The sequence below is a fragment of the Arvicola amphibius genome, chromosome 2 (assembly GCF_903992535.2).
Source record: "Arvicola amphibius chromosome 2, mArvAmp1.2, whole genome shotgun sequence".
NCBI classification, from domain to species: Eukaryota; Metazoa; Chordata; class Mammalia; order Rodentia; family Cricetidae; genus Arvicola; species Arvicola amphibius.
Genome location: NC_052048.2, coordinates 27,615,963 through 27,643,951, shown reverse-complemented (window position 1 = coordinate 27,643,951; position 27,989 = coordinate 27,615,963). Strand labels below are relative to the sequence as shown.

Below are 27,989 nucleotides of genomic sequence, written 5' to 3'. Positions count from 1 at the left end.
TATTTTAAACTACATATTTTATTTAAAATACTTAGTTTGAATCATGTTTTTTAAAAAATTGACAAAATATCCAACTTGTATCATTTTGGTTTTTGCACTCTTTAATTAAAGTTGCACCCTTTTCCTGATGACCATTTTTACTGAAGAGCACAGGCTGTACTGCCTCCTGGTGGTGGGTCACCGGAACACACTCACAATACAGTTACACAGCTAAATAAGTGCCATTATGCATGTCATTTACTGCCTCCTCCCTTTCTGCCAGGAAGAAATGCCATCAATGAATGCCTTTGATCCCGCAGGAAGCTCACTCTCCTAATGACACTCAACCAAGTGCAGCAAAACATCTCTTCCTGAGTTTTTATCATCTTTCTTTGTTTTGTTTTGTTTTTTAGACATGGTGTCTTATAGCCAGGCTAGCTGGGAACTCACCATATAGCCATTTGAACTTCAGACCCTCCTACCTATGCCTCTCTCCAGGGCTGATTACAGGTGAGCCACCAAGACTGGCTTTATGTAGCTTCAGGGACAGAACCCAGGGTTCTGCATGCAGGACAAGCACTTCACCAGCTAAGCTACATCCCACCTCTGCCCTTTTATTTATTTTTATTTTATGTGCATTGGTGTTTTGTCTGCGTGAGGGTGTTGGAAGTCCCGGAACTAGAGTTACAGACAGCATGCGCTGCCATATGGGTGCTGGGAACTGAACCCGGGTCCTCTGGAGGAGCGGCCAGTGCTCTTAACTACTAAGCCAACTCTCTAGCACCCCCATGACTGTCTTTTTAAAGAGAGAAAAGCCTGCCAATATGTAAGAGTAGGAATGTCTCCAAGAAATCCAGGCTAAGTTCAGACGCGCACAGTGAAACAGCAAGGTCGGTGCGAGCACAGCCTTTCAACACCCACTGGCCACTGCTATTCTCTCTTTCCCTTTCTGGGTTTGATGTTTTGTTTTTGTTTTTTGGAGACAGGGTTTCACTAAGTAGCCTTGGATGGCCTAGAACTTACTATGTAGATCAGGCTGGCCTTGAACCACCTGCCTCTACCTTGAATTTGTGGCAGTCCTCTGTCTCTGCCTCCCGAAATGTGAGTCATCATACCCTTAATACCATCCTTATAGAAATAAACATCACTGCTCTGGCCAGCTCCATACCCACTGCCTGGGAACAGGTGACTGTGCCTCAGGAAGCAGGAAGCTGACCTCCCCAGAAAGTGGACGTCAACACAGCCTAAGCTCTTTCTCCAAACCGAACACCTTGGACTTGAGGTCCTTCAGCTCCCCCTGTATCTTATGTGCTCTTCTATTGCTGTCACGGACTTCACACAGAATGGCAAGGTCCTGGTTCCCCTGGGTATTCACTGTTGCCTGCAGAGTTCAGAAGAGAGAAAAGAAGAATTATGCTAAGGGGGAGAAATCAAGTCACAAAGAACAGGCTTTGCAGGCTGACTGGTTTTTTTTAACCTATGATAAATGCAATCCTAAATTCTCTAGTAACTAATTTTAATAATGAAAATGTTTAATTAGTCTAAGTATTTTGGGGAAGATGCAGAACATCGAGAGTTCACGGACATCCTTGGCTATCTGCAGTTTGAGGACAGCCTAGGCGACATGAAACCATCTCAGAAACAAAAGCAAGCAAAACAAAAAGGCAGGGAAGCTCTGGGATACAGATGAACAACTAAGAGCGGGCAAAAGAGCACTACAGCACTGATAAGATCACTCAGTGGGTAGCAGAGGCACTTGCCACCACGCCTGGGAATCTGAGTGGGACCCCAGGAGCCACATGGTGGAAGTGAACTGACTTCCACAAACTGTCCTCTGACCTCCACACATGCACCATGGCATACATACCCGCACACAAAAATAAATCAATGTTAACAATGGCAAGACCAATAAATAATATTATTGGTAATCTTGCTAAAAATGATAGAAAGCATTTCTTCTTGTTTTCTGTCAACTTTGTTTAGAACATAGCACTATTTAGGACTTGTGGTGACTGTTAAATCTCCACCAAAGCAATCAAGATATTAGATACTACATGGTTTCTAGGAAAGTACATCATTACTCAATTATTTTCCCCACTATAAAAACAGACAATTTTGAGAAAGTCAGTGTGTATGTGTGCTCAGCCATGTACTCGAGTGAAGGTCAGAATGACATCAGACTGTCCTCTGTCACCCTCCACGGTCATTCTTTTGTTCTGTTTCTGAGACAGGGTCTCACTATGCAGCCCTGGCTGCCCTGGAACTTGCTGTGATGACCAGACTGGTCTCGAATTCAAGTTCACAGAGATCCTCCTGCCTCTGCCTCTTGAGTGCTGGAATAAAGGTGTGTGCCTGAGACGTGGTCTGCAGTGAAGCTGGAGGTCACCGCTCTGGCTATACTGTTGGCAGCATATCCTGGTGTCCTGTCTTCATCTCTCCGCACTGGGTTACAGATGTGTCTGTGCTTGGGTCTCACGTGGTCCCAGGGATCTGGACTCAGGTCATAATGCTTGCACAGCCAGCAACTTTACTCAATGGGCATCTGCCCAGCCTCCCTCCCTCCAAACAGACCTAAATCTTTTAATCTAGTTGAATTGGGAGGGATGGTACTTTGTAAGTTTAAATCTTCTTTCCCAACAGAGTGCTCCTGTTGAACTGATGCTCAGAGGGTTCAAGGATGCAAGGGTACTTATCTGCTGGTGTCCAAGTAAGGACACAGCATGTCCTTCTGGGTTTTGTTCAGTGCCATGGCCTTCTTGTTCTCTCACACCCTCCTGACCTTGGCCATCCTTCTGAGGGGCCCTCCTGACCATCTTTCTACACTCTCACCCCCTTTCCTTTCCCAACTCAGAAGCAAAAATACCTTATAGAGCATTTGCTCCAGGTCTCTCAGCTTCTGCCGAAGAGCCTTAATGTCCGTCTTGAAGCCCTCTACCTCCAGGGCGCGCCGATGCTCCAGGGCCTCGTAGCGTCTTGTCATGATCTGGAGGCGCCTGCCCATCTTGTTGGAGCGGTCCTGGATGGGAATGAGGAGTTTACGAGGAGGAGAAAAGGATTCCCAGAGCCGTCTGCACGTCCACTCGCCACACGTGTGAGAGCCTACATACCTTGAAGATCTCTCTTCTCATTCCCTCCTCCTCCCGGATTCGAGCAAGTTCCTCTTCTAGGGAAATGCACTGTTCTTGGTACATGTTGGACAGCTTTTTTTCTTGTATTAGCTTATCCTTTAGAGACTGTAGAACAAAAGGATAAAAAGGTTTAATGTTCAGCACTATAATAATTAGGTAGTTCTTTTTTATTTTATGTGCACTGGTGTTTATGTATGTCTGTATGAGGGTGTTGGATTCTGGAGTTACAGACAGTTGTGAGCTGCCATGTGGTTGCTGGGAATTGAACGCAGGTCCTCTGGAAGAGCAGTCAGTGCTCCTAACTGCTGAGCCATCTCTCCAGCCCCATCAGGTAATTAAAATAACACTGTGGTAAAGAAGGGAGGGAAAGATTTCCAGAGCAAAAGTGCACACAGATATGAGGAGACACCCAGGGCCCTGCCATGTCTCTACTTTCCTCTCAAGTATACGTAAGTAGATATTTTCAAGATAAAACAACCCAGGTATCCTAGTTAGGGTTACAATTGCTGTGATGAACACCATGACCAAAGCGACTTGGGGAGAAATGGTTTATTTGGCTTACACTTCCACATCGTAGTCCATCCCTGAAGGAAGTCAGGGCAGAAGCCTGAGACAGGAGCTGATGCAGAGGCCATGGAGGGGTGCTGCTTACTGGCTTGCTCCTCATGGCTTACTTATCCTGCTTCCTTACAGAACCAGACGACTAGCTCAAGGTGTCCCCACCCACAATGGGATGGGCCTTCTCACATCAATCATGATTAAGAAAATGCCCTAAAAGCTTGTCTAAAGCCTTTTTTTGTTTCTTTTTCTTTCCGAGACAAGGTTTCTCTGTGTAATAGCCCTGGCTGTCTTGGAACTCGCTTTATAGACCAGGCTGGCCTCAAACTCAGAGAGATCCACCTGCCTCTGTCTCCCAAGTGCTGGGATTAAAGGTGTGCATCATCACCACCTGGCCATACAGCCCAATTTTTATGGAGGCATTTTCTCAATTGAGACTCCCTCTGCTCCCACTCAAATAAGCTGGTATGGTATAGCACATACCCAGAATCTCAGCACTCATGATTCCAGCACTCAGGAGGCAGAGGCAAGAAGATTAGAAGTTCAAGGCCATCTTCAGTTGAATTGGAAGCCAGCCTGGCTACTTGAAACCCTGTCTCAAGAGGCCAAGAGGAGATTACTGATAATCTTCACATCCAATTATGTTACTTCCTTATACAACCTTTCCAAGACATAACCGTTAGACCTATGCTCATATTCCATGCAGTGACCTGCACAACCATCTATGGCCAGCTTCTGCCAGCACCTCCAGGGCTTGCATATCAGTTCCTCCTTGTTTTTTTTTCTTTCTCTTGTGGCACTAAGTATTAAACCTAGGACCTTGTATGAGCTACCAGTGAGCTACGGTCAGCCCTCCCTTCTTGTTTAGTTCACAACCGAACTAGGGTCCCTCCTTTTCCTCAAACATATTCCATGGACTTTAAACTTTTACCCTCTGCCAGGAATGCCCTTCCCAAAATCTATACTGCAGGCCTCAGCAAAAACACCAGACTTAAGAGGGTGTCCCTAGGTCCCTTTCTAGTGGGGTTCCAACAAGTAATACAATTGTTACTTAATTCTCTTATTATTTATTATTTATTATTATTTATTATGAAATTACTTGATAAGCTATGATTTTCCTTGTTCACTAAACAAGGTAAATTTTCTCAAGGTTCTGTCTACCTTACACAGTGCTGTCCCGAGTCATGCCCATTTGCTGAACTAGGAGATGAAGTGTAATGTTTTTGTTTTCTTTTTGAGACAGGGTCTCACTCCATAGCCTGGTCTTGAATTCTGTCTAACTTAGTATTTTATCCTCAAATACCATCATGATCAGTTATTCTTTGTTATCTATTTCATGACATTATTGCTACTTAGCTTCACAAGCTGAATGGATCTTATATAACAATTTATAGGTCTTTGAAATTCTCTAAGTCTCTGACAAGGTCTCGTGTAGCTCAGGCTGGTCTCAAACTCACTATTTAGCCAAGGATAGCCTTAAATTTGTGGTCCTCCTGTTTCTAATCTCCCAAATGCTGGGATTCGAGGCATGAGCCATCACTCACAGCTGGTTTTATGCAGTGCTGGGGATGAAACCCCAGGTCTCTGCTAACCAAACCTCAACTCCAACCCCAAGGAATTCTGAGCTTTTCAACTCTTCCAGGAAAACCATGACATTACCTTAATATACTCATTCTGGGTATGATGACTCTCGTGGAAAACTGGAATCACTTTTCCAAGCTTATCTTCTTTCTTCTTACATTGCACTCGATACTGCTTAATCTTTGACAGCAAGTGGTCTTTTTCAAGCATCCACACCTTCTCTTTACTTTGGTTCTCAAATCTTAGTTGTAGGAAGTCTTTGGTGCTCTCATAGAGCAGCTCCTGGGTGTGATGGAGACTATGAAAACAAGAACAACCCTGCGCATGAGCACGCTCGCACGCGGAGCTCAAATACACGGCTGCTCCAAAAGAGAAATACAGCTTCTTTAGAAACTGGACAATACGAACTCCCAAACTGCGGCAGCTTTAAAAAGACAATAAGTCTGATCACTGACGGTCTCACATGCGTTCTTAGGCAGTGTCTTGTGCCTACCACGGTCCCTGGTCTGCAGACTCGCGTCTACAGAAAGCTTCCTGAGGGCTAATTTGAGGGCTTGGGTTAGAAAGATGACAGTGTACACATCGCCCACGAGAAGCGACACAAGGAAGACCTGAGCCACAGTACTCTGACTGAGCACTAACTCCAGTTCTTTGTTATTTTTTAAAGATTTATGTATTTATTTTATGTATATGAGTGCTCTATCTGCATGTATGCCTTTATGCCAGAACTGGGCATCAGATCCTGTAGATGGAGCAGTGGGGCTGCGTACTGCCACCTGGCTAGCTTTACCCAAAATAATTACACGGAAACTGTATTCTTTTAAACACTGCCTGGCCCATTAGTTTTAGCCCCTTAGTGGCTAATTCTCACATCTTGCTTTAACCCATATTTAGTAATCTGTGTAGTACCACGAGGTGGTTGCTTACCAGGAGAGATCTTAACCTGCGTCTGTCTTGGAGAGGAGAAGCATGGCGACTCACTATGGCGACTGCCTGAAGCGTCTGCCCTCTCTCTCCCAGAATTTTGTTGTCTACTCCACCTACCTAATTTTATGTCCTATTAAAGGGCCAAGGCAGTTTCTTTATTAACCAATGAAAGTAACACATAGACAGATGACTCTCCTCCATCAAGATTCCACTATAGATGGCTGTAAGTCACCATGTGGTTGCTGGGAATTGAAGAGCAGTCAGTGCTCTTAACCGATGAGCCATCTCTCCAGCCCTCCATTTCTTAAGGATCAGAGACAGCTTCACTTTTGTTTATGCTATCCTCCGTGTGTCAAGGCCCTACACCAAAATCTTCTTTTTTTGGGGGGGGGGATGCTCTACCAGATCCTCAGCCTTCTCCCCTCTTTAAATGTTTATCTTTTATTTTTTTCCCTTAGGGACTTGCTAAATTGTCTAAGCTACCCTTGAATTTCAATCTTCCTGCCCCAACTTCTTGAGCAGTGTATTACAGGTATACACCACCACACCCAGCTGAATTCTAGTCCTTTTCTTGAGATCAATTTTTCTATGAAGTTATGTCAATGCTTTAGTTCATTTTCATTTTTCTGTTCTCTAAATCCTACATCAGGGGCTGGAGAGATGGCTCAGTGGTTAAGAGCATTGCCTGCTCTTCCAAAGGTCCTGAGTTCAATTCCCAGCAACCACATGGTGGCTTACAACCATCTGAAATGAGATCTGATGCCCTCTTCTGGCCTGCAGGCAGATACACAAGACAGAATATTGTATACATAATAAATAACTAAATAATAAATATTAAAAAAAGAAAAAAATAAATCCTACATCAGTTTTAATTTATACTGTCTTATAATTCAATATTTGCTTATATACTATGTCAGATTTTGAATGTCAACATGCATATTTTTCCTGAGCAAAAGATAGCTGGACATTTTCCCTTGCCAGCAGAACAAGGATAATACCAACTACTAGAAATACAAAAGCATTGGCTAGTCCTAATGACTGTTCTTGATACTGGGAATAAAAACATGATGTTTGTATCTCTAAAAAAGAATGTCTTCAGAAATTGGCAACTTTATTGGTTTGACACCAACATCTAGAAAAGTGCTACAATAAATGATGCTGTTATACTCAGGCATCTGCACTGGCCAGCCTCTGGGGTCCTGACAGGATACGTCCTCAGTGGCAGCCACTAAGAGCACCTCCTGTGCACATTCCCTTTTAAAAGGTGGGCCTTGCCCACCTCACGTCTCTTTCTCTTTCTGTCTGTCTGTCTCTCTATTTTTTCTGCCACTCTTGTCCCACAGATAGGTCTTTGTCCCCCTCTTTGCTCCCTTTTCTGCACCTTCTCTTTCCTCTTCTAATAAAACTCCCATATGAGTTCTATGACGTGACTTCTCTTCATAGTGTTTTTAAATAAGTTACTACAGATGCAATTGCCTGCAAGAGCATTAAATACCGTAAAGTAACCACTATTAACTCCCTATTGATCAAACAATAGCCTTTCACAGGGCACTTAGGGAAGTTTTATGTTCACAATTACAAACTGGTTTGAAAGTATCCAGATTAAGGAGGAGGAGGGGGACAAGAGAAAGAAAAGAGGGTGAGAATATGATCAAAATATATTATGTACATGAATGAAAAACATTATGTATAATTTGTATAATTAATAAATGAATTTTTATATTCTATAAATATTTGCATAATTAATGCTAAAAAACATTTAAAATATCACAGCTGGGCTGATGATGTGCTCACATACAAGAACACTTACCTAGCCTGTGTATGGTTCTAGTCGCAATACCAAACATTGCAGAAAATAAATAAAATATCAGCAAAAGGAAAATAAATTAACACTCAAAGGACAGTCATTATCAGCTTAGGGTTTCAGGCTACTCAATATCTTAGGATGATTCATCTAATGAAAGGACTGATCATGATCCTGATCAGGTCTGTACAATACTTAGGATGGCTAGTTACATACGGGAAAACTAATATAAAATCACGCGTTATTCGGGCACACTAGCAGGGCGATTTGGTAGCACATGTCTTTAATTCCAGCACTTGGGAGGCAAAGGTAGAAGGCAAGTGGATTACTGTGAGTTCAAGGCCTGCCTGATCTACAAAGAGAGTTCCAGGACAGAAAGGAAAGGAGGAAGGGAGGGAGGGAGGGAGGGAGGAAGGAAGGCAGACTAATCGTTAGTAAACATTAGTCATGGAAATGTGGATTTGGTCTGAGTAAGTCTTTAGTTCAGTGATTACTATTGTTTAGTGACGTGCTTACTAAAAACAATTGTTCCTTAAATTATTAGTCTGACTGAAGCACAAACTGAAATAAAACAATATGGGAGGAGCTGAGGGCATAGGTGCCAGGAATTGAACTGGGAGACTCATCAAGAGCAGTGAGTACTCTTAATTGCTGAACCATCTCTCCATCCCATAACTATTAATCTTCCCTTTTCAATAATTTATTTCTATTTTATGTGCATTGGTGTTTTGCCTACATGTATGTCTGTGTGAGGGTGTCAAATCCCCTGGAACTGGAGTTACAGACAGTTGTGAACTGTCATGTGGGTGCTGGGAGTTGAACCTGGATCCTCTGGAAGAGCAGTCAGTGCTCTTAATTGCTGAGCCATCTCTCCAGCCTAACCCTCCACCCTACATTTTCTCTTCTTCTTGATACTGGAGAATGAAACCATGGTTTAATACAGGAGATGCAAGGCCATACCTAGCTGAAAAACTATTAACCTTTAACGTGCATAGTGTGTACCTGTGTGAGTTTACCTGCACAATGTACTTACTGAACACTTCTGGAGGCCAGCGGTGCTAGATTCCCCTGGAACTGGAGTTACAGAGCTGTGTGTGGAGGCTCAAAAACAAGGTACTTTTGTAGAGGCTGGTCCCTGACAGCTGTGAGTCACCTGATGTCCTGATGTGCATGCTGGGAACCAAATCCAGGTCCTTTGCAAGAACAGTAAGTGCTCTTAACAGCAGCAGAGCCATCTCTCTCTCTCTCTCTCTTTTTTTTTTTTTCCAAGACAGGGTTTCTCTGCAGCTTTAGTGCCTGTCCTGGAACTAGCTCTTGTAGACCAGGCTGGTCTCGAACTCATAGAGATCCGCCTGCCTCTGCCTCCCGAGTGCTGGGATTAAAGGCGTGCGCCACCACCGCCCGGTGCAGAGCCATCTCTTAAGCCATTCAGAAAAACAGGACACCTGTTAGGACCATAATTCTTGAGTCCTCACCTTTTGGTCAGCTCTTTGACTTTGTCTTGATTTCTCTGGTGCTGAACTTGTATCTCCTCAATTCGAATCCGTCTATCCTCCATGAGCCCTTCAACTTGTTCTCTAGAAAGTTTTGCCTGCTCTCCCAGCTGTGCCTGAAGGGCTTCTACCTACACGGTCAAGAAGAATGAGCCAGTTATCCACGCCTGCTTCTACTACTTCAGATCTCTGAAGGTGACCCCTTCTTAAACAAAGTAAAATGGGTGGAGAAAAAAAAAAAAAGACAAAACCCCAACAGCAGCAAAACGAACAGAAAAGTCTGTTTTGATTCTATATGTAGGTGTATTGTACATGCCTGTGTTGTGTGCATACCTGCGTGTATACACGTGAGTGAGTAAAGTGTCCCATTCAATCACTCCCCACCTCCTTATCTCTTAAAACATGGTTTAAAAAAACTCACTGACCCTTGAGCTCACCAAGTGCCTAAGCTGAATAGCTAGTGAGTTCCAGCGACCGTCCTGTCCCCACTCCCCCAGTGGGATTACAGACATGTGTTGACAGCTCAGGACTTTTTCTTTTAATATATATTCTATTTGTTTGTTTGTTTGTTTGTTTTGGTTTTCCAAGACAGGGTTTCTCTGTATAACATTTCTGCTTGTCCTGGAACTCACTTTATAGACCAGGCTGGTTTTGAATTCACTGAGATTCACCTGCCCATGAAAGAATGTAGATGTTCTGTTCTGAACTTTTTTAAAAAAGCTTTCTCAAGCTTGACCAATATCCCAAATTTCTCAGGGTCCCCAAAAGATATCATTGCCCCCATACAACAGGAAGCAGTCTAGAGAACACAATGTCCATTCCCAAGAGGTGGTATGGTGGTTTTGGGTCATTCAGTGGGCTATGAATGCATGTCATCATTTAGGGGGGTTGGTAACAAATAGTTACTGGTCATGGTCAGTGAAAAAGTTAAATAAAGATTAGATTCATGGATCTCTTTCTGAAGGGAAAAAAGGGGGATATAGAGAAATGAGATAAAAGGTGGGTTGCTGAACCTACTTTTGAACAACAACTAGTCTTGCACATTGTACATTGGGATGAATCTTTGTATACTGAGATAAATTTAAAGTTACTTTTGTTTTGTTATACTATATATATATGTTTCTACTCTTTTTAAAAATATTTTTGTATATTGACACAAATTTAAGGTTATTTTTGTTGTATATATTTCTATTCTTTTTGGTTATTTTTTGGGATTTTTTTTTGTTTCTGTTTCTATTCTTATTGAAGGTATTGTACCTATGCAGCTCATTTATAAAAGTAAAGTTTTAGTCCTTAAAAGCTATTTACAATAATAAAGTAATACAGGTTAATAGTCATTCATAACTATCAAACTTATAGTCGTTTTAGATAAGTTTTCAAGGTCATATACAGATATATTTATATATTTTAGATAGATGATCTTCAAACACTTCAAAAACCTACAGAATATAGCATTTAAAATGTTTTAATAACATAGGCTTTTTTGACACTGAGACATGCCTGCTCCCAGCAGCACCATTTAATTTAAAAAAGGATGATGGGCATCAAAGAACCTCCATATGAAGTTTGCTTTCTTTGTGGCAAAAGTTAGCCATTTGGGCAAGAAATCACTCTTGTCTCAACTGTTGACAGTATGCTACCCAAACTGGATAAGCAGGACATAAAAAAGTGACTGCTAAACTTTGCCAAAACAGGATAGGACAGTCCTTCAAAAATTTCCTGCTTCACAGAAAGTCTATCAGATATTCTAGGCCTGTAGGCCAAATATGTATGCCCCAATATTACAAAGAAACCTTGGCTGACTATCAAGGCACTCAGCTGTCTCTGTTGTTTCATAGTTTTGGGAGTTGCTTGCTCTGAACTTCCTATTCATTCAGGAAATATATCCTTCTGGGATATAACATTTGATGGAGTTGAAGACTAGATAGTTATAGTTTTCCTTAGTTATGACAGAAGGTAAATTAGGTACAAAACTTTGGACTCACCAGGACAGTATTAATAATGGACTATTTTCTCTGAATTTGCCAAATGCAAATGGACTGGACATTATAAATGTAATTCTTACCTGAATTGTTCTTATTGTATATGGTTTTACTTTGTTAGAGTTAAAACCCTTTTCTTTTTATTTAGACAAAAAGGGGGAAATGTTGCAAGATATTAAATTACTTTGTGTAAGATAGGTCACTGTGATTGGTTCAATAAAAAGTTGTTAGGCAGGAGATATGGGGCAACTTCTGGACAAAGAGAGTTCTGGAAAGAAGAAAGACAGCAAGCAAGATGGGCATCACAGAGTAAAGGTAACTAAACCATGTAAAAGAATATAGATTAAAAATAAGGGTATAATTAAGTTATAAGAGCTAGTGGGACAAGTCTAAAACTATAGGGCCAAGCTTTTATAATTGATAAGTCTCCATGACTTTTTTTTTCTGAGCTGGCAGCCCAAAGAAAAATCCCTTTATACCCAGGAGTAAGATAGTGATTTATTTTCTTAGATTGTAGAACATATGCACTAAACAAATAATTATAACCTTAAATGTTGATTTGTCATACAGATAAACTTTTCTATGCTACTCTCTCTGTATTCCTTAGGCCAATCACAAAGTAAATTCCAGCCAGACATAGTGGCATACATCTTTAATCTCAACTTTCAGGAGGCAGAGGCAGGAGGATCTCTGTGAGTTTTGAGGTTTTGAGTCAGCCTGGTCTACATAGCAAGTTCCAGACCAGCCAGGGCTGTAAGATGAGACCTTGATACAAAAGAAGAACAAAACAAATAGCAATTCTTACTTTAGGATAGTTTTGTCAGCTAGGGCTTAGCATGTGAACTATAAAGGTTGCCAGAAGCATTCTAGAATGTTCACACAGACAATAATGATTTTAAGTGCTATGGTATAAGTGCTATGAGGCTATTCTCTCTTGAGAAACCCACATCTCCTCTAGGGCATGAATTACTATTCTCCCCTTCCAAATATACACCATATACAATGCAACCATGTGATCATACACACACAATAATTTAAAAAAAGAAAAACCTTTGTATAGTTCCAGATCTGCATGGTAGGAGGCTGCCAGAGGCAGTGAAATGGACTACTGAACTATAGTTATACCATCCTGTGAAAGTATTCCTCAGGGGGCTGGAGAGATGGCTCAGAGGTTAAGAGCACTGACTACTGACTGCTCTTCTGGAGGTCCTGAGTTCAATTCCCAGCAACCACATGGTGGGTCATACCCATCTGTAATGAGATCTGGTGCCCAGAAAACTAGTATACATAATAAATAAATAAATCTTTAAAAAAAAGTATTCCTCAGAATACTTTAAGAGCTAAAACTGGTCTTGGTCTAATCAATCATAAATTCCTAGTATAAATTAGTCTCTGGACCAGCCACAAATTCTATGCAATGTATATGTATATTAAGAGAACTGCCTGACCATTTACCTGCTATATCACTGCTTCTATAAACATCTCTTGCTGCAGATGTCCACACTGCCTGTCTGTATATGTCACAATTGCGGTTTTTACTTTTAAAAACTCCAACAAATTGGAGGCAACGACCAATGACTCCATATGATTTATTCAGGCAACTAAGGAGTTTTACTCTTCATGTACCCCATAACAACATCATTCCTTGTTCCCACATCATCTCTCTTAGAGGAGTGGGGATATACAGAGATAGGGTTTTGCTAGGTAGCCCTTGTTGGCCTGGTGTTTCTTACATAGAGCCCAGAAGGCCTCAAATGCATGGCAATCCTCCTGCCTCGGCTCCTAAGTGCTAGGATTACAGAAGTACACCGCTATGTAGGGCTTTTTCTCCTACATTAGGTTCATATTTAAATCTATATTAAAACTATCTCTAAACAAGGTGCATGTCTTTCAGAGGCAAGTACATCTCTAAATTTGAGGCCAGCCTGGTCTACATAGTGAGCTCCAGGACAACCAGAACTGTGTAGACAGACCCTATCTCAAAACAAAACAGAACAAAACAACAAACCAAAATAGCAACAACAAAAAACTATTTTGAATTTTGCTTGGGGAAAAAAAAGGAGGCTTAAACATTAGGGATAATCTCAATTTTCTTGGCCCAACGATGCCTGAATGTAATCCAAGTGCAAAGAGATAGTTCTCATACAATAGTAAAGGTGCATTACACACAGCCAAATGTGTGGAGAGAAACCACTTTTGTCTGTCAAGACAAATGCATACCTGCAGGATGAGTGTTTGTAACTCCCTCTGGTAACGCTCAGATATGTCTTCCTTTTCTTTCAGTGTTGCTCTTTTTTTGCTTACTTTAGGATCTAAAATAGAAAAGAAACGTCCATCAAAAACTCTGCCCAAGTCTTCTTTCTGCTGCTCAAGTTCAGTTTCCTTTACCTACAAGAGAAGGAAGGGAAGGAAAAGAAACGCACTCGAGACCTGCAGTGCTTGATTCCCAGGCAGGAATTTCCTGAGGGAATTCCGCAGCATTTCACCTGGGTAACTGTATTTGTCTTTTGGCAGAATGCTCCTCTGGAGCTGTGAATATTTTCTTAGTTAAAGTCCAATTTAAAAACTTTGGTTATGACATACCACACAATTTTCAAAAGAAAGGGTAACAAACAACAAAAACTGAATGAGGTCACTAGAGCCTGGGAAGGCATGGAGAAGGGGAGGAGAGGGAAGACAGCCAATGGGGCACAGGTCCAGCTAGACAGCTGGAGTAACTTCTAACGCTTTCTGACACAATCGTGTGACTACAGCTGACAACTCCACGTGTGAAAACAGCTAGCAGCAGATACATAGTTCCTACAAAAGGTGATGGCTACCATGATCACTAACACAATGTGTACACATTACAGTGCCCCAGTGCATTCTATAAACACATGTAACTGTCAAGTTAATTAATAAGAATGTATTTTTTAGTGGTTAAGAGCATTGATTATTCTTCTAGAGGTCCTGAGTTCAATTCTCAGCAACCACATGGTAGCTCACAAACATCTTAATGAGACCTGGTGCCCACTTCCTCTTCTGACCTACAGGCATACATGCAGACAGAACACTGTATATATAATAAATAAATAAATCTTTTTAAAAAAAGGATGTATTTTTTAAGAAGCAAAAGAAATTTGTACTAAGGAGTTGGGGAGCTGGTTCAGTCAGTAAATTACCTGCTGTGTAAGCAAGGCGACCTGAGTTGAGATCCTCAGCACCCATGTAAGAAGCCAGGTCCACACACCTGTTACCCCAACACTAGAAAGGAAGAAGCAAGAGGATCCCTAAAGCTCACTCGACAGACAGTCTAGCCGAATCAATGAACTCCAGGCTCAGTGAGAGAGAAGCTTTGTCTCAAAAAGGTGAAGGCCCCTGACAGACCTCTGGCATCCACACAAATGCACACCCATACACACATCCCTCCCTACACACACACACACACACACATAAAATAACAAAAACACCTTGCATTAAACAATAATTCATTCTCTGCCTAATTCTAGACATGTATGGAATTAGACTGCCAGAGGCAACATTACAAACACGACGATTTCTACCTAGTAGGGAAAGTTTTCTAATTGCTTGCATTGGGATTTTCAATTCAACACTGGTGAAAATTTCTAGAACAGTGGTCACCTGATCTGAAAGCTGAAGGCTCATACTGTTCACATACGTCGACAGCCTGGTTAGTCTTCTGGAGAATGCTTACCTAAAGAAGAAAGAAAAGGTACAGAAACAGTCTCAATATGTGTGAAATTGTAGTTTTTAGCCTTAGTTCTACAGATCCAACATTTATATAAGTGAAATTGCTCAAAACTGATATAATCATGTTAACACATTACATTTATACAAGAGGCAACATGGACAAAGTAATAATTTTTTGGATAAAATTCAATGTTAATACAAACTAATTAACAACAAATAAAACCAAAAGGCTACTTAATAAATTCTATTTTGAAAAGTATTCTTTGAGGAAGGCATGGTGGTGCACACCTTTAATCCCAGCACTTGGGAGGCAGAGGCAGACAGATCTCTGAGAGTTCAAGACCAGCCTGGTCTACAAAGTGAATTCCAGGACAGCCGGAGAGAGCTGTTCCACAAAGAAATCCTTTCTCAAAAAATAAAAATACGACAAACAAACAAGGTGCTCTTTGACAAGGACATTAACAGTAAAAATATGCACAATAGATAAATGTGATAATGCTACAGAGACATTTTTTACAAAAGTGAAAAGGCAGCCAAGCAAGGTGGTGTGTCCCCACGATCTTCATTATCTGGGTGACTGAGGCAGGCAAGTGACAAGTCTGAGGCCAGACCGGGGTGCCTACTAAGGTTCAGACTTGCTTGGGCTATATATTTAGACCTTGCCCATCCCGTTCAGTCCCCCTTGCAAGACAGGGTTTCTCTATATAGCTTTGGCTATCCTGGAACTTGTTCTAGCTTCAAACTCACAGAGATCCTACTGCCTCTGCTTCCCAAGTGCTGGGTTTAAAGTGTGTCTCCTTTGTGTTTTTGATAAAGATTACTATTAATTTATAATCAATATAAAAAGTTAAAAGAAATTAAGTACTGAAATCTCTTCTTCACAAAGACTACCTCTGCTTTTTTCTCTAATATCAGCAAAAACATCTGTCCCTCTAAGCCTTGGTCTTCTTTCTGTTCTCTGTGTAGTGCTGGGGATGACCCAAGAGCCTCACACTCACGAGGCCAAGACTCTGCCACTGAGCTATGGCCCAACCCTAGGTTTTAAGTTTCATTTTTTTCTTTATCAAAAAAAGTGTACACATATTTATTGATGATGCTATAATTTGGAATTGAAACATTCAATGAAAACAAATAAACATATTTCTGAGTGTTTTCAAGTTCCTGTCAGGCTACTCCTTAAGAATCAGGGACAGGCCAAGTAGTAGTGGCACATGCTTTTAAACCCACACTCCAGAGGCAGAGGCAGAGAGGTCTCTCTGAGTTCAAAGTCAGCCTGGTCTACAGAGTGAGTTCCAGGACAGTCAGGACTACACAGAGAAACCCTCTCTCAAAAAACTGAAAACCAAGAATAATAAAATCAGGGACAACAAATCGGTATCCATTGGAATTCTGAGTTTTCAAAATTATGATGCTTTCATTGTATTTCTAACAATCTTCACAATCCCTATTTTGAGCAGCAAAAATTCTTGTTTAAAGAAGAAAATGTAAGACACTTAGTCTACAGAGAAAGTTCTAGGACAACCAGGACTACACAGAGAAATCGTGTTACAAAAAAAAAAAAAAAAAAAAAAAAAGAGCCCTCCCAAAATGACATGTAGGACTAACTATTTGGCTCATTTTACACTGAAAATGTGTTATACCTTGAGAGAGTATTCAGAGATTTTCTTTAATATCTTTAATTTATTTATTTTATGTGTATGATCATTCTGCCTGCATGTACACATCTAAGAGAAGTGTGTCTGATCCCCTGGAATTAGAGTAACAGAATGTTGTGAGCTGCCATGTGGGTGGCAGGAATCAAACCTGGGTCCTCTGGAATAACAGCATGTGTTTTTTAGTTTAATTTTTCGAGACAGGGTTTCTCTGTACTTTTGGAACCTGTCCTGGAACTAGCTCTGTAGACCAGGTGGGCCTCATCTGCCTGCCTCAGCCTCTCAAGTGCTGGAATTAAAGGCGTGTGCCACCACTGCCCAGCTTGTTCTTAACTGCTGAGTCATCTCTCCAGCTCCTCACAGGCTTCTTGGGTTTTGTTGTTGTTCTTTTGTTTTGTTTTTGAGACAGGGTTTCTCTGTGTAGCTTGGCTGTCTGGAACTAATTCTGTAGACCAGGCTGGCCTCAAACTCAGAGATCTACCTGCCTCTGCCTTTCAAGTCTTGGGATTAAAAGGGTACACCACCACCCCACAGCATCATTTTTTTCTTTATTACATACAGTGTTCTGCCTGCATGTAAGCCTTCGGGTCAGAAGAGGACATCGATCCTGTTATAGATGGTTGTGAGCCACTATGTGTTTGCTGGGGAATTGAACTCAGGACCTCTGGAAGAGCAGCCAATGCTCTTAACCTCTGAGCCATTTCTCTAGCCCCCAGTATGGTTTCTTAATAGTGAAAAAAAAAATTCTTCAAAAGGTTTTTGCAGAGCCGGGCGATGGTGGAGCACGCCTTTAATCCCAGCACTCGGGAGGCAGAGGCAGGCGGATTTCTGTGAGTTCGAGACCAGCCTGGTCTACAAGAGCTAGCTCCAGGACAGGCTCCAAAGCCACAGAGAAACCCTGTCTCGGAAAACCAAAAAAAAAAAAAAAAAAAAAAAAAAAAAAAAGAAAGAAAGCACTTTACACCACCGGCAATATACCACTGGCTGGCTAACTCCAGGGCTACTCTCTAAGCGGCGTCTCTAACAAGTAGAAATGGTCAGCCATGTCTCGTAAAGGTCTTATTCATCAAACCATAGCAGCAAATACTACTTACTTTGTGGGGAGGCTCCTTATAAAAATAGGTCACTTCACCGGTGTCTGTGCCCACAAGAGCTAATAGATTCTGAATCTTTTTCTTGTCTTCCAGTTCCCTGCAATTCTCATAAAAAGTAGACATTATATACCCCAGATAAGTAACTATTTCTATTAAAAGATTTCCCTTCTGGTTGGGTGATGGTGGTGCACACCTTTAATCCCAGCACTCAGGAAGCAAAGACAGGTCTCTGTGAGTTTGAGGCTAGCTTGGTTTACAAAAGTGAGTTCCAGGATTACACAGTAATCTAAAACACACACACACACACACACAAAACAAAACAAAAATGCAAACCCAACAACATAACAACAAAAATCAGGATTTAAAAGATTCTTTTTTTTTTTTTTGAGATAGTCTCAGATATCCCAGGTTGGACTTGAGCTTGTCATAAAAGGCCTATGCTACCACATCCAGTTTCTCAGTTTATGCACTGCTGGGGACTGAACCAGGACTTTGTGGTTTTTTTGGTTTTTGTTGTTGTTGGATTTTGTTTGTTTGTTTATTTTTCAACACAGGGTTTCTCTGTAGTTTTGGAACCTGTCCTGGAACTCTCCCTGTATACCAGGCTGGCCTCTAACTCAGAGATCTGCCTGTCTCTGCCTCCAGAGTGCTGGGCTTAAAGGTGTACGCTACCACTCCAGGCTTGAGCAACTTTTTTTTTTAAAAAAAAAATATTTATTTATTACATATACAGTGTTCTGCTTGCATGTATACTTTCAGGCCAGAAGAGGGCACCAGACCCCATTACAGATGGTTGTGAGCCACCATGTGGTTGCTGGGAATTGAACTCAGGACCTCTGGAAGAGCAATCAGTGCTCTTAACCTCTGAGCCATCTCTCCAGCCCTTGAGCAACTTTTCATCTGTTTGTTAGCCATCTGTATGTCTTGGGAGAACTGTAAGTTCAAGTTCCTCGCTATTTGTTCTTTTGTTGTTGTTTTGTAATTTTGTTTGTTTTTGTTGAAACAGGATCGCCCAGCATGGTGGCTGAGTCCTTTAAAGCGCCCTCCTCCTCACACACAGACTAGGGAGGGGATCTCTGAGGCCAGCCTGGTCTGCATAGTGAGTTCTAGGACAGCCACAGCTACACAGAGAAACCCTGCCTCAAAAAACAACAGAGGGAGGAAGGGAGGGAGGAAGGGAGGGAGGGAGGGAGGGAGGGAAGGAGGAAGGGAGGGAGGGAGGAAAAAACAAAGAAACCAGGTCCCACTTTGTAATCCGGGTTAGCCTGGCACTGACTGTGTTGCCTAGGCTATCCTCTCACTGTGATCCTCCTGCCTCAGCCTCCTGAGAGCTAGGGTTCTAGGCTTGAGCCACCATGGTTGGCTCTCACTTTTGTTGTTGTTTTGGCTTTTCTTTTTCTTTCTTTCTTTTTTTCTTTTTCTTTTTTTTTTTTTGGTGCTTTTAAATTTTTATTTATTATTTTGAAATGGTCTCATTCTGTACCTTTGATTGTTCTAAAACTTAGAATTCTGCCAGCCTCTGCCACCAAGTATATGTCTCACTGTGCCCGTCCAGGGTACTTTTGTTTTATATTTTTGATACAGGGCCTGGAACTCACTTTGTTAACTATGTAGAGCAGGCTAGCCTTGAGCTCCTCCTGCCTCTGCCTCCTGAGTGCTGGGGGCTTAGGATTTGTTGTCTTGCCTAGCTAACAGCTCTCAGTTTTAATTGCTTTGTTTACATTTTCATTGTTGTGTTGTGGGAATTCCTTATATGTTAAGAGATATTAAATCCTTATCAGGGTTCAATTCCCAGTACCCACATGGAAACTTACGACCGTCTGTAACTCCAAGATCCGACACCCTCACACAGACATATATGTAGGCGAAGCACCAATGCAAATAAAATAAAAATTACAAAATAAATAAACAAACAAATAAATAAATAAATAAATAAATAGGACTACTGGGGATATAAACTCAGCAGTAGAATACCTGTCTAGAATGTGTGAGGCTCCAGGTTCAAGTCCCAATATTAAAACAAAACATACAACAACCCCAAAGTAGCAAAATAAATAACAATATTAAAAAAGTAAGTCTCCCTCCCCCTCCAGAAATACCTTGCACAAATGTATCTATCTGTTCATGATACCCATCTCCCATTAACTAATGTCATCTTCAAGAATCACTGGGGGGGGGGAGTTGCTGGAGAGATGGCTCAGAGGTTAAGAGTACTGACTGCTTTTCCAAAGGTCCTGAGTTCAATTCCCAGCAACCACATAGTGGGTCATAGCTATCTGTAATTAGATCTGGTGCCCTCTTCTGGTGTACAAGCAGAACACTGTATACATAATAAATAAATAATCTTTAAAAAAAAAAAGAATCACTGGGGGCTGGTGAGTTGGCTCAGTGGGATAAAGGCACTTGCCATGCAGGAGAAAACCAAGTGCCCAAAGTTGTCCTCTGACCTCCACACTGAGCTCTGCTGCATTATGCACACTACACACAAATATCAGGTACACATACACAATAATAAAGAAAATAAAGTTATTTTTAAAGGAATTATGACTGGATAAAGGCTTTCTCTCCCAAGTTTATGACTTCTTTTTTTTAAATCTTCATTTATTTGTTTGTTTGTTTATTATGTATACAATATTCTGTCTGTGTGTATATGCCTGCAGGCCGGAAGAGGGCACCAGACCCCATTACAGATGGTTGTGAGCCACCATATGTTTGCTGGGAATTGAACTCAGGACCTTTGGAAGAGCAGGCAATGCTCTTAACCTCTGAGCCATCTCTCCAGCCCAGTTTATGACTTCTTCATGAGGGCTGTCTGTACTCAACAATTGGTCAATACCAAGATACAGAAGTCTGAATCTGCTGCCTTTGAAAGACCAGCTTGTAACATGAGGGCCAGCTTGTTGGGGTTTCTGTCCTGCCTGGTACCCCACAGCCAAGCCCTGGAGCTTGTGGTGGGGCTGGCCTCTGTAACCACCCTATCACACTTCTAATGTGCTCACCGCTATCTTTTCTAAGAACCCCTCCTAGTAACTGCCTTTCAGGTAAATCTCTCCTCAAAGTTTGCTCCCTGGGGACACAACCAAAGAGAACTCCGGTAGATAGATGTCATCACTTTAAGTGTAACCCAGCGTTAAAATTCTGACACTTCCCTCCTGTTCAGTACCTGATTCTTAGTTGGTCATTTTCTGAGTAGAGTCGTAAAACATGTTCCCGCTCCTGGAAGAGGCAAACCTGCATATCGCTCAGGGCTTTCTGCAACTCGGCAATCTCTTCCTCCCTCTGCTGCAAATTCCATTCAAGTTTATGCTGCAAAAACCCAACAGAGTAGTTGAAAACGTATTGGGTTTCAAAGGAAACCTCAGTGGCTATGGAGGAGTCAGCTTATGCCGGAATATTCCTGACAGCTTTACCAGCACAGACTCAATGGCAGCACCAGGCTGTGCACACATCTGACCTAAAGAGCAACAGAATGAGATGGAGGTTCAGCCCGGCAGCAAGCAGGCAGGAAGCCCTAGGTTCTAGCATTGAAAGGAAGGAAGGAGGAAGGGCAAGAGGAAAAGAGGTGGGGACAAAGCTACAGGATTAGTGACTGGAGATCACACTGATGACAACGGCTTCCTTTCACACACCAGCACCAAGAATGCCATATGTCTCACCAGTTCTCCGTGTGTGCGCATGGGTACATATGCAACCCAGAAGTTGTTGGGTGCCTTTTCCATCACGCCACCAACTTATTATTTAGACAGGATCTCTCATTAAACTGTGAGCTCAGCAATTCAGCAAAGCTTGGTCAGTGGGCTCCAGGATCAGGATCCTCCTGTGTGGGAATTCTCCCCGCACCCCCCCCCCCTTTTTACCTGTCCTTCACAAGCTTCTCTGTAGAGGTCTAACTTCTTCAACAGCTCTTCGTTTTCCGCCTCACAGTTAGCCATCTTCTTCTGATAATACTCCAGAAGTTCCTGCGAAGGGCAAAGGACGGCCAGACGATCCTCGATTGAAGGGAGCGGAGTAGACTCCACTGAGTCTGCCATTTTCTTCCACCTATGGGGATCACTGAAGCCAGAAGCAGCACCACGTTTGGAAGCAATTGTTATTCTATGTGAAATCAAAAAGCATGGAGTAAATCCTCTTGTAAATATAACACTTGTAACCTGGTCAATGTAGCAAGTTCTAGGCCAGCCAGGGCCACATAATGTGACTCTGTCTAAAAGGAAAATCAAAAAACAAGCACCTCCCCGACAAAAAGAACCAAGCAAACAAACAATAGTTAATTCAAAACAGAAATTGTGTAGGAATCCTCCTATGAAAACCAATCTAGCTTGACATTCTAAAATTTACAATATATGGGGCTGGATAAAAGACTCAGCAGTTAAGAGCACTGGCTGCTCTTCCAGAGGACCCAGGTTCAAATCCCAGTACCCACATGGCAGCCCATAATCACCTGCAACTTCAGTTCCAAGGGATCTAAAACCCTGTGAAAAAGGTGCACAAACACACATGTAGGCAAAATAGCTATACAAATAAAAATTGTAACATAACAAAATAGACATCGGAGTGCAGAAACTTTGCACAAGACAGCCCAAGTCAGAGCTAATGAATGTAGATAACACACATGTTCATTTGTAAGTAGGCAAGTATGTACAGTAAACCATTAGCTGGGGCTGTAGCTCAGCAGCAGAGCACATGACAAATTGCTGGTTTAAATCCTCAACATACACACACAATAGCTATTTTGCCTACATGTGTGTCTGTGCACCTTTTGCACAGGGTTTTAGATCCCTTGGAACTGAAGTTACAGGTGATTATGAGCGGCCTTGTGGGTACTGGGATTTGAACCTGGGTCCTCTGGAAGAGCAGCCAGTGCTCTTAACTATTTTCAACTAGCATGAAGAAATAAATCTAATACTTCCTCAAACACGGAAAGCTTTTAGTGGCTGGACCTATAGCTAGCAGCAAAGAGCATGCTTGGCACACACAAGGCCAACACCCCAGGGCACACATCCCTATCCTCCTACACAAAAGCTCATGACAGAAACACTATTTTGTTTTCAAAGAGTGGGAAAGAGGCTAATAAAAATTTGAGCAACTTGGGCTGGAGAGATGGCTCAGCAGTTGGGAGAACTGGCTGCTCTTCCATGGGACCCGGGTTCAATTCCCAGTACCTACATGGCATTTCACAACTGTGTGTAACTCCTGTTTCAAAGGATCCAACACCCTTAAACATATATGCAAGCAAAACACCAATGCACATAAAATAAAAATAAATTTAAAAAAAGAACAACTCTTACCTTCTACAGATGGAGGGGAGCTATGGGGTGAGGAACGAGTACTAAGTAGCAGCTCCATCTCGGGTTTATCTCATGGCTGCTCCTTATGACCCAGATCTACCATCACTGTGGCTCCTCCATTCACACTCAATGAATCCTGGCATTTCCACAGAGAGGCTAGTTTTTTGTTCTGATTGAGACGGGGTCTCTCTAAGTAGCTCTTGCTGTCCTGGAACTCAATATGCTGACCAGGCTGGCCTCAAGCTCAAGAGAGCTTGCCTCACCACCCTCTGCCTCCTAGGATTAAAAGTGTGTGCCACCACCATTGTTAAACTATTTTAAACTCTAGATTCAGAATAAGAATAAAGAACTAGGGACCTGACTCCAAGATGAGCAAAAAAAAAAAAAAAAAAAAGGAGAAACAACGGTCATGCCAAAAAGGGCCACAGCCATGTGCAACCAATTCGCTGCACTAACAGCACCCACCCGATGTGTGCCCACGGACAAGGCCATTAAGAAGTTCGGCATTCAGAACATCGTAGAGGCCGCTGCCATCAGGGACATATCCGAAGCAAGTGTCTTCGACGCTTATGTGCTCCCCAAACTCTATGTCAGGCTGCATTACTGTGTGAGCTGTGCTATTCATAGCAAGGTAGTCAGGAATCGATCTTGGGAAGCTCGGAAGGACCGAACACCCCCAGCACGATTTAGGCCTGCTGGTGCTGCAGCACAGCCTCCTCCAAGGCCCATGTGAAGATGTGGCTTCATAGAGACAGAAGGAAACACCTTGGAAAAATACTGGGATTTACACTTTATGTAGGAAAAAAAATAGAGAATTAAGCTGGGCAGTGGTGGTGCATGCCTTTAATCTCAGCACTCAGGAGGCAGAGTTCAAGGCCAGCTTGGTCTAAAGAGCGAGCTAGTTCCAGAACAGACTCCAAAGCTACACATAGAAACCCTGTCTCAAAAAACAAAACAAAACAAAGAAGAATAGAGAACTGAGGTTTAGGAAGTATGCTGTCCCTGGAGCTCCTACACTGACTGCATGAAAGCTATAGAAGTATTGATTAGTTAACTTAAAAACAAGCAATATCTTACTTTCTGCAGACAGGTGTGTGTGTCGGAGTAAAGTTCATTCTGTCTTATTTGCACCTATCAAATACACAAAATTGATAATGAGGGCCAGGAAGAGTTTTAAAAATACACACACACACACACACACACACACACACACACACACACTATACTGCTTGGGTCCCTCCTCAACATTACCATATTTGACTCCTAAAGGGATTGTAGTATTTAGACCAACACTAGGTATATTAACTGCTTCTCCAACTTGTATTTAAAGAAAAAAACTTTTTTCAAATATTTTTTATTTATTTTTCTCTTATGTACATTGGTGTTTTGCCATAGGTGTCAGGTCCCCTGGAACTGAAGTTATAGACAGTTGTAAGCTACCATGTAAGTGCCTGGAATTGAACCACTGAGCCATCTCTTCAGCCGCCAAAACTTTTATAAGATTTATCTTATTTTTATGTGTATGAGTGTATTTCTGTGTGTGTGTATGTATATATGTATGTGCAACACATGGGTGCTTGGTGGCCGAAGAGGTCAGAAAAGGGTATCACATATCCTGGAACTAGAGTTAATAGATGGCTGTAAGTCACCATATAGGTGTGGGGAATCAAACTGAGGTCTTCTACAAATTAACAAGGGATCTTAACTACTTAATCAACTCCCTAGTCTCTGCCTTATTATATCATTATCATCATTATTACTATTATTTGAAACAAGGTCTTTCAATGAATCTGGAATTCACATATTATTATTATTTGAAACAAGGTCTTTCAACATAGGCTGGTCAGCCAATAAGTTTCGGGGATCTGCCTTTCTCAGAAAAGCACATTCGCCAATGCTTCCTTCCCTCCTTCCCTCTCACTTCTTCACACCCGACCAACCCTGGGGTTACTATTATAAACAGTTGTGCAAGGCTTTTTCACGGGTGCTGAAGATCCAACCCCTGGGCTTCCTGCTTGGAAGGCAGGCAGGCACTTTGCCGACTGAGCTGTCTTACCCTTGTGGGATTTTTTGTTTTGTTTTGTTTTCATTTTGGTTTGAGAAAGGATCTAGCTAGGGTTGGAGAGATGGCTCAGTGGTTAAGAGCATTGACTGCTCTTCCAGAGGACCTAGGTTCAATTCCCAGCAACCACATGGCAGCTCACACCTGTCTGTAACTTCAGTTCCAGGGGACCTGACACCCTAATACAGACACACCTGTAGACAAAACACCAATGAATATAAAATAAAAATAAATTTTAAAAAAAGAAAGAAAGAAAGAAAGAAAGAAAGAAAGAAAGAAAGAAAGAAAGAAAGAAAGGATCTAGCTATGTAGCCCTGGCTGTCCTGGAACTCTCTCTGTAGACCAGGCTGGACTCGAACTCAAGAGATCCGCCTGCCTCTGCTTCCCAATTGGGATTAAAGGCCAAGGTGTTGTGTATGTGTGTCTATGTCTGTGTGTGTAGGCTGGAGGACAACCTAAGGAGTAAGCTTTCTTCCTCCACGACTCAGCTACCAGAGTCAAGTTCAGGAAGTCAGGACTAGCAGCAAGCACCTTAACCTGCTGATATATATTATATGTAAGCTGCTCTAGTAATTTTTATCAAATATGTATGGCTGTTTTGCTTGCATGTATGTCTGTGCACTAGATAGGTGTATGTCTGGCGCCCCAGGAGGCCAGACAATTCTGAGTTGTCATGTGGCTGCTGGGAAGACCAGGAATGCTCTCAAGCACTGAAGCATCTCTCCAGGCCCTGTCTAATGATTTTAAGAGAAAGGATAGTCCACTCCTTTTCTTGAGTCTCCTATCTAGCCTAAGTTCCAGGACAACCAGAGTTACATGATGATAATCCTGTCTCAAGAGAAAACAAAGACTTGTAAATTGATCAGCCTCAAACATTAAACAAAGCCTAGAATTCAGAACTGTCAATTTAAGAGTCAAACCTCTCTCCTGACTTATTTCTATCTCCTTCTCTAAACAAATTCTACTTCTACAAAATGTTCTTTTTGGTTTGTCCTTGAGACAGGATCTCACTATGCAGCCTTGGCTAGCCTGGAACTATGTAAACCAGGTTGGTCTAAAATGCATAGAGATCTGCCTGCCTCTGCCTCCTGAGACCTGGGATTAAAAGCCTGTACCCCATGCCAGACCCGCATAATGTTCTTCGTTCTATGCTTTTGATCATGAGCTTCCTGGAATCTGAAGTACATCTCCTTCCGCAACTCTAGTAAATTCACTTAACCAAGACTATTCTGTATCTATACGCAAAATTTATCTTAAATACTATTTCCTTTATCTCTTTCCTGACCTTCTTACACTCAAATTGATCTATCAAGTCAATTGTGGTGGCTTGTATCAGTAAAACCTAACAGTGGGGAGATGACCCAAAAATTGAGAGCAGCCTAGAGTACAGAGTTAAGTTCCAGGCAAGCCTAGGCTACAGAGCAAGGCCTTGTCTCAAATAAACAACAACAACAACAACAACAACAAAAACCCACAAAATGATCTGTCAAACTGGGCAGTTATGGTACACACCTTTAAGCCCAGCACTTGGGAGGCAGAGGCAGGTGGATCTCTGTGATTTTAAAGCCAGCCTGGTCCACAAAGAGAGTTCCAAGACTCTGTTACACAGAGAAACCCTGTCTTGGAAACACACACACACACACACAAATGATCTGTCAGCACGACCTAACAACCACAGCTTATGTACTTGTTCTTCAGCACTTGGAAGGCTGCATGGACAGGAGTACTGCTATGAGACCAGTCTGGTATACATAGCTAATTCCAAGTCCATCTGGGCTGCAGAGTAAGATCCTGTCTCAAAAAGCAGAAATAAACAAAAAGTCAAAAACAGGGCTGGAGAGATAGATGGCTCAGAGGTGAAGAGCACTGGTTGCTCTCCCAGAAGGCTAAAGTTCAATTCCCAGCAACCTCATGGTGGCTCACAACCATCTATAATGAGATCTGGTGTCTTCTTCTGGCATGCAGGTATGCACAGGTAAAACATCGTATACATAATAAATCAATCTTTTTTAAAAATCAAAAACAAATGTTTTCACTGAAAAGTGGTTGTATTTAAAGCTCTACTGTGATAACCCGTCTTCTCGGCAGACTGAGTCAACTTAACACTGCTTCCAAGGCAGCGATGCCTCTAGTTATATAAAAGTTAGTGGGTTTCTTTTTTGGAGGTGTAAGAGGTCGAATTCAAGGCCACGGTCACGCTAAGCAAACACTCTACATGCTGGCCACAAACCCGTCCCGAAAAATGATGCATTTACTCGCATAACTACTTTCTGAAGTACTGTTATTATCTTTTATTTTACAAACGAGGAAATCGAAGCTTACTGAAGCGGGAGGGAAGGGGAGCCGGAACTCAATCTGTCTCCAGGACGTCTGGATCCTGTCTCTCGCTAATTCACTCAGTTTTTAACCAGATCTTAGCTCCCTCATTATTAAAGCTCTCCGTGTTCCAGAGACCTCTCCTTTTGCAGACAAACTTTCCATGACTGGTCCCCAAGTCACCTAAGGAGCCCAGGTTTAGTCTTCTGTTGCTCCCTTCCGCACTGATTACGAAGGCTTTTATCCCACCAGGTTTTCTTTCTTCCCAACGTCTGTCCTAAAATCCCTTCACCTTTAACGCAAAATCCACACTCACCAAACACTAATCCTTGGCATCCGACAACGCAACCGAAAAACAACTCAAATCAGCGAGCGTCGACAAAATCCTACCAATCGCTCGCTAGCTTAGGCGGCCTTTTGGGTTACGCACCAATA

The 27,989-nt window shown here is 42.1% G+C and overlaps 1 protein-coding gene and 1 pseudogene across 6 annotated transcripts; one reads left to right on the top strand and one right to left on the bottom strand.

Annotated features, from left to right (window-relative positions):
- Positions 1-27,973, bottom strand: Ccdc77 (coiled-coil domain containing 77). 6 transcript variants are annotated; one of them, XM_038320468.1, is made up of 13 exons: positions 27,871-27,942; positions 26,904-27,029; positions 24,254-24,307; positions 21,746-21,983; positions 21,052-21,194; positions 17,889-17,985; positions 15,074-15,146; positions 13,673-13,764; positions 9,453-9,601; positions 5,325-5,544; positions 3,087-3,212; positions 2,843-2,995; positions 1-1,360 (listed from the first exon to the last, which is right to left on the bottom strand). In XM_038320468.1, the coding sequence occupies exons 3-13, from the start codon at positions 24,289-24,291 to the stop codon at positions 1,214-1,216; spliced, it is 1,476 nt and encodes a 491-aa protein (XP_038176396.1). In that variant the 5' UTR covers positions 24,292-24,307; positions 26,904-27,029; positions 27,871-27,942; the 3' UTR covers positions 1-1,213. The 6 variants fall into 6 exon arrangements, with proteins under 6 accessions (XP_038176396.1, XP_038176395.1, XP_038176393.1 ...); XM_038320467.1 differs by having other exon boundaries at positions 26,926-27,029; XM_038320465.1 differs by lacking the exon at positions 26,904-27,029 and having other exon boundaries at positions 27,871-27,973.
- Positions 23,570-23,909, top strand: LOC119808124 (annotated as a pseudogene).
- Positions 27,974-27,989: the final 16 nt, after the last annotated feature.

Excerpts from the sequence above, each read along its gene's own strand:
- Ccdc77 (XM_038320465.1), bottom strand. The coding sequence starts at position 24,291 with ATGAACTTTACTCCGACACACACACCTGTCTGCAGAAA. Across the intron at positions 21,984-24,253 it reads CACACACCTGTCTGCAGAAA|AATAACAATTGCTTCCAAAC; the intron begins GTAAGATATTGC and ends GATTTCACATAG. Across the intron at positions 2,996-3,086 it reads TGAGAAGAGAGATCTTCAAG|GACCGCTCCAACAAGATGGG; the intron begins GTATGTAGGCTC and ends ATTCCCATCCAG.